This window comes from Mesitornis unicolor, unplaced genomic scaffold (genome assembly GCF_000695765.1).
Source record: "Mesitornis unicolor isolate BGI_N332 unplaced genomic scaffold, ASM69576v1 scaffold22907, whole genome shotgun sequence".
NCBI classification, from domain to species: domain Eukaryota; kingdom Metazoa; phylum Chordata; class Aves; order Mesitornithiformes; family Mesitornithidae; genus Mesitornis; species Mesitornis unicolor.
In genome coordinates this window covers 60,491-66,490 of record NW_010194636.1, presented here as the reverse complement: position 1 = coordinate 66,490, position 6,000 = coordinate 60,491, and the positions used below count along the sequence as shown (strand labels likewise).

Sequence of the window (6,000 nt, the reverse complement as noted above, 5' to 3'; positions counted from 1 at the left end):
GCTGAAGAGAAAGTGTACAACCACCATTCCTTAAGGTAAGCACAGATAATGCATCCTCAAATAATAGTTACTACCTCATAACAAGTGAGTTAGGGCAAATATATTTTTAATATCAAAGACTGATAGTTTTCTTCCCATATAGGTAACATGCTGCCCTGGAGTGAACGTGTAGCAATATGTCAACTAGGAAACGATAAAGCAACTGTTTGTAAGCTCTCTCTGCAAACCACCTGAATACACTGATGTGCTGTAAAACAGCAGATGCACTCTTTTCAGGAGTCCTTGGTGGCTCTCATTAGCCACAAACTGGAACTGTGCTCAAGAAGCAGATGTCAGAAAGAGAAAAGAGGGCAAAGACAGCCAGAGAAATAGTCCCCACATTCACATGGAGAGAAAAAAAAAAACAACAAACCAGACTGAGGGAAAACAAACAACATGACAATCAAAACTAACAAAAAACTCCTCCAAAACAACAACAACACCACCAAAACAAAACAAAAAACCCCACACAAACCACACAACAACAACAACAACAAAAACTCCAACTACATGGGATGCTAACTTAATTCCTGCAGAGAAGCTGACAACTGGGAAGAAGAGGCCATCTATGTTGAAGTTCTCAAACATTCCTTGGACTGGCTGACCATTTATCCGGAAAGAGATGCTGGGAGCACTCAGATCCAGACAGCAGCTAATAACGTCATCCGTTCTCAACAGATGTTGGTTGGGAGAATTCACTGTTCGTGCCACACAGCCTGTGGAAGGAAAGCAGATGCATTAAGCAAAACTTCTGACAACTGTACTGGTTTTCACTGCATCCTAAAAAAAAAGAAAGAAAGAAAGCATATCAGTAGAAAACAAACACGTTAATGTTCTTTGAGGAACACACAGTCACATCAAATGATCTAAGGGCCCTCTATGGCCTTAGGCTTTAAAAAAAATCTATGAGTTCTGCTTCTCCATTTAGAGTAATAATTGCAGGACTGCAGAAAAAAAATGTAAATTAGAAGTGATTCTGGTAAAGGCTTGGTCCAGAATAGAAATTTGGGGGTAGAAATTACTGTTGCTGTTCATTAATGCATCAAGCTCTGGTAATTTTAAAAATATCATTGCAGAGACTTAACAAGACGCAGCCTGGGATTGTGGAAGGAGGTAAGTGTTACATGAGAATGTCAATGAAGACAGAAATCTTTTCAAATCTACCAGCCACATCCACAATAGAGACTAATACATAAAAATTGTATATACAAAGGTGGTCTAACTATTTTAACTGGGCTGGATTAGTGACTTGAGAACCAGAAAAAACTGTTCATTTATTCTTTTGCAACATTTCTGATTATAAAGTTTCAGGTGGGTAGAAAGTATCTTTTGTTCCCTCACTAAAATGGACTCTAACTACAGAAGTTATTTCGGTTGGCTCATTTTATGGTTCTTCTGTAATAATACTTCATCTGACAAACTCAGTTATGACACTATTAATTATGCATTATTGTTTCAAAGTGATTCCCACTAAACATGAAAGGCAAAGTGGCAGCTGCCTTCCTAAGACACCATTCCAGTCAATACGTCACTATGTAATAACACAATCCATCACTATTTTGATTAGAAAAGTCTTTTGAAATGCAAAGCTGTATTCTTTTCTGAGTACCAAGCCACAATGCCTCAAAACTTCAAAGACGTTGAATGCTACACTCAGCTGCCTCAATCCAACATCTCTCGCCTGCTAAGGAGCTTTAGAGCGCTTGCTCGCATCTTCACAGCACCAGGATTGCTAATCCCCTGAGCCTAACCCAGTTCTAGTCACCTCTACACAGTTCAGCGCTGCTCAGTAACAACTCAAAACCAAAGGAAAAACATTTTCCTCAACAAGGTAAAACCACAAGAGAATTTTTTTTCAAGAAGCTTAGGACTGTCCATGTGCAGCACGACTCATTCCAAATGATACCTGGAAAGCTTTTCACAAAGGTTAAATCATGTGAACAAAATTAAGAAAAAGAGAACAAGCTTGCTTTCTTATTATTCTGATTTTGCTGAGCTAACCCAGTTTCAAGAGAGACTAAGAAACTTGCAGAATCAACAGTAAATACAAGTACTTTAGATACCCACTTCAGCTTCTTTAACACTAGAATCTGAGCCAGTAACCTTTGAAAGATGAATACCCGATCAAACACACCATACGCAAGCAATGAATACGATTCTGCAAGTCTTGCAACAGTCAATCTCAGTGTATGTAAATAGAACATCACTACAGACAAATACTTGGTTTTAAAATGTATGGCAAAAAGCATACTTAAAAATCTGTTCCACCTCTACAGTATTTCTAAACTTCTAAAGATCAATATTAAAAAACTATTTTAAAAAAATATATAAAACCAAAAAGAGAGTCCCATGAATTAAACCTCTCATGCTGTTCTTACACTATCTCAGAGGAATTAAAAATCCAGACAAATGTTTGCCAGACTTCATTTTTTGCAACTTCAAAGTTTTTAAATAAAATCTTTATAGTTACTACAAAAAAAAAAACCCTCAAAAGTAATTCCCAGACTAAAACAGAAATTATTGTTCTATGTGCATTAATTTGTATAAAACAATTTTTCAGTGTGCAATGTCAACTCCAAACATATTCAGCTATGGGGTACTGTTTCTGTAAACTCCTAGTGCCAACTGGAACATTGGATTCACTTTGCTGCTTTTGAAAACAAATTCACTGGAATTGCGAACAACATTCTAGTATCTAACAAAAAATCCAACAAAACCAAAAAAACCCAACTGAATAAAAACAAAGGAGAATACCTGACCACAGATGCAGACCATCGAAGCCGTAGGAGTACAAGTCATCGCCTACCCCATTTCCTCCCCACTCGGCTCCCCCTCCTGGGTATGGGGAGTAGCCCTCGGTAGAAGCCCAGCCCACTCGGAGATGAGTTGACTCTGCAGTCACGAAGGGCTCCAGGTGGTCCACCATCAGCTCATAGTACCACTTTCTGTACTGGGCAGATCCTTCACTTATTCCCAAGAACATGTTGGGTCGCATGCTTAAAAAGAAAGAATAAATGTGGTAATTAAAAACTTATCTCAAGAACATTTCATGCCTGTTTGGTGTTAGTAAAACAAGACAAGTAATTAATTTTCTTTATTTATTTATTTTGTGAAAAATGCTCTATACAGCTGAAGTAAAAAAGTGTTTTTTTCAGTAACTGAAACACTATCCTCACTCAGATACCAAGATTAATATTTTATATGTTTGAACATTTAAATCCTACAAACAAAAATGACAGCTATTAACCAGTTACCAACAGAAATGTAGTAAGGTTCACACTGCAGGTTTAATTTTACATAGCAAACTGTATTCTGTAACACTGATTATCCATTCCAGAGAACAACATTTACAAAGATTCAAAAGTAAAGAGTCAATGTGTTTCAAAATTCTCTTGTACCTCTTCCTTCTTTATTCCAAGTCCTGTATAACTCAGTAATTTGCAGTGGCTGTACCAATCCTTAGTGTCAGTCTGATGTTCCTACTGCTGCTGATTTGAAAGTAGTTCACAGGGCAAAACTATTGCTGTGCTTATTCAATATCTAGTTACAGAGCAATATGTAGAGTCATACATTGAAAGGTCATGAGGGTAAAACGGTAAAGAAAATTAGGCTTTCCTAATCTGTTTTTTGGGATAATACTGGATCTAGAATCTCATCCAAAACAATCTGTCTCCAGACAACCACTGCTGTGTCAGCTCTGCATTAAGCAAGCCATCCAATCTCGAATTAAAGCTGCAGAGTACAGAAGTATCCGAAGTCAATGCTAGGTATGTTTCCTCAATGGCTGGTTACACATATCATGAGAAATATTTCAGACTTCTAGGCTAAACATATCTAGCTTTCACATACCTCTACTGGACTGCATTATAACTTCTAGGGAAGACAGGAGAGGAAGGACAAGTCAGTGTAAAAGCAGACTTCAACTGATCTGATTGCTTATAAAATAACTTGTTTTATCACATAAGACTAAGGTTTTGGAAGTAAAACAGGTTTTCTGCAGTGGCTATTTCTTTTAACCACAACTTTTATTCTACTTTGTTCACAGCTATAGATTTTTTTCTTTTTCTTCTTACCTGCTCACATGGTTGACGAGACGTGTTTGTAAGAGCAGGTCTCTTCCTGGCAGGAGATTATCACAGATTAGATGCTGATTAGACCGCACAGCTACTCCATGACAAACACAGAGAGAACACAAAACATCCAAAACCTGAAAAGAAATAGATTCTTTACATCTTAAATATTTTCTCATGCTAAAGAGTTCATAATCACTGTGAGTTACTTCAGGCAAAATAACGCCGTATATCTTGTTACTGGAAGACATGCAAGGCTATCTAATTCATCCAACATAGCAGTCATATTTTACAACAATTCTGAAATTCTCTTAAGAATAGTAAGACATATTCTTCCTGCTGCCCTTGAGATAATCTAGTGTGTATCAATGTTTTCATAAAAAATAAGATAAGGTCCCCCTCTGTTCTTCAAACTGCTCATACACCTTTTAGGAAAAGTTTCATTGCTAATTATGAATATAGCATTAAATTATTTGAAATTGTAACTTCCATACAGAACAACGTGCTTGCATTGTTCACAAATGTTCACCTAAATATACTTGTCTCTTCTTTCCCCACCTTATGATTTCTTCCATGCTTGTCCAAAAGACAGATGATTGATTTAATGTGTCCTTCTTTAATAATGTTTAGAGCTTCTGGGCTTTCCACCAACACACAGTGTAAAACCTCTAAAATTCCTGAGGGAAAAAATGAAAAATTCTTCATTCAAATTGCATAAAAAATCATAACTGCACATAATACTTCCTAAGATATTGCTCAGCAACATGGAATAGTTTCAAAAATCAGTGTATATGATAAATAAAACCTAAACAGCACTGAAATGATACCACACAATGTAAGTGTGGTAACCACAACCTTGGAATTTTCACATTTGTGTAGGCAGATTCATAATCTTGTCCTAAAATAGTATACAGAGTTCATTCTCTAGTCCTAACCTTTTCAGTAACAGAAGCAGAAATCCTTTGAAGATGTAAACATTCAATAATAAATTACTGTTATCAATTAGACCCAGCTGCCACAGCAACTTCTTCAATTACTGCAGCGTCTGAACATTAATTATCAAACACGTGTTGTTCTAAGGGCAAATTCCCTCTATTTCAGAAAAAAACCTGCATACGAATGTACAATGTCAGCTTGGACAAATCTGCTTTTCGATTGCCTACTATGAAGGCAACTGGATCTTATCCAATTTATTGAAGTTGGTGAAGGCAGTAAGGTGGGAAGTGTGCGAATTTAAAGAAATCTCCCCAGCAGTATGATATGCAGGGTTTATGATAAAGATGAGAGAAAATTCATTCTCAATGACTAACAGACGAAAGGAAGCACATATTTTCAGGATATGTTGACTCCTCTAATGTCATACTGCAGAATACCAGAATAAAATGCAATCCCTTAAAAAATAACATTCAAAACCTGGTATTATTTGGTTCCAAAGATCTTCACTTGGAGGATATTATAATTTGTCCTATTCTATTTTTTAATACCCAGGTTTTAATGCCTTTAAAATTCTAGTAGGACTAGTTAATCCTATCTGGAATATATTTCAGACCAAAAAGATGAATCTAATCTTAATTTATGCATTGAAGAGCCAGCTGAGCATTTGCATTGCACTATTCACTCAGCTCCTGTGATGTCTCACTGCTCACTGCTCTGCTCTCAGACACATTTATACTTGGACATATCTTCATTTTCTTTCTTTTGCTTCAGTGAAGATCAGGAACTGAATCAATTTCTAATCTAATTTGCACAGTCAACTCACAATTGCTGTTTATACATTTAATGCCTTTATTCTGTTTTCATAACCTTTTTAGTTCAAAGATAAGCAAAAAAATGAAAATAGGAATTTTATTGATAATAGTTTATGGCATCAAAACTTTACTGCAACACCTTC

At 36.3% G+C, this 6,000-nt stretch overlaps 1 protein-coding gene across 1 annotated transcript in view; it reads right to left on the bottom strand.

Moving 5' to 3' along the window:
• The window catches only part of LOC104543301 (ryanodine receptor 2-like), a gene marked incomplete at its 3' end in the record, with an annotated part of 48,549 nt that overhangs the window by 1,560 nt on the left and 40,989 nt on the right, over positions 1 to 6,000 (bottom strand). Inside the window, exons 14-17 of the mRNA XM_010187881.1 lie at positions 4,668 to 4,786; positions 4,113 to 4,246; positions 2,794 to 3,035; positions 563 to 755 (exon numbers count right to left, since the gene is read on the bottom strand). Of these exons, the coding sequence (XP_010186183.1) occupies positions 563 to 755; positions 2,794 to 3,035; positions 4,113 to 4,246; positions 4,668 to 4,786 (688 nt within the window). The remainder of the gene's footprint in view (positions 1 to 562; positions 756 to 2,793; positions 3,036 to 4,112; positions 4,247 to 4,667; positions 4,787 to 6,000) is intronic.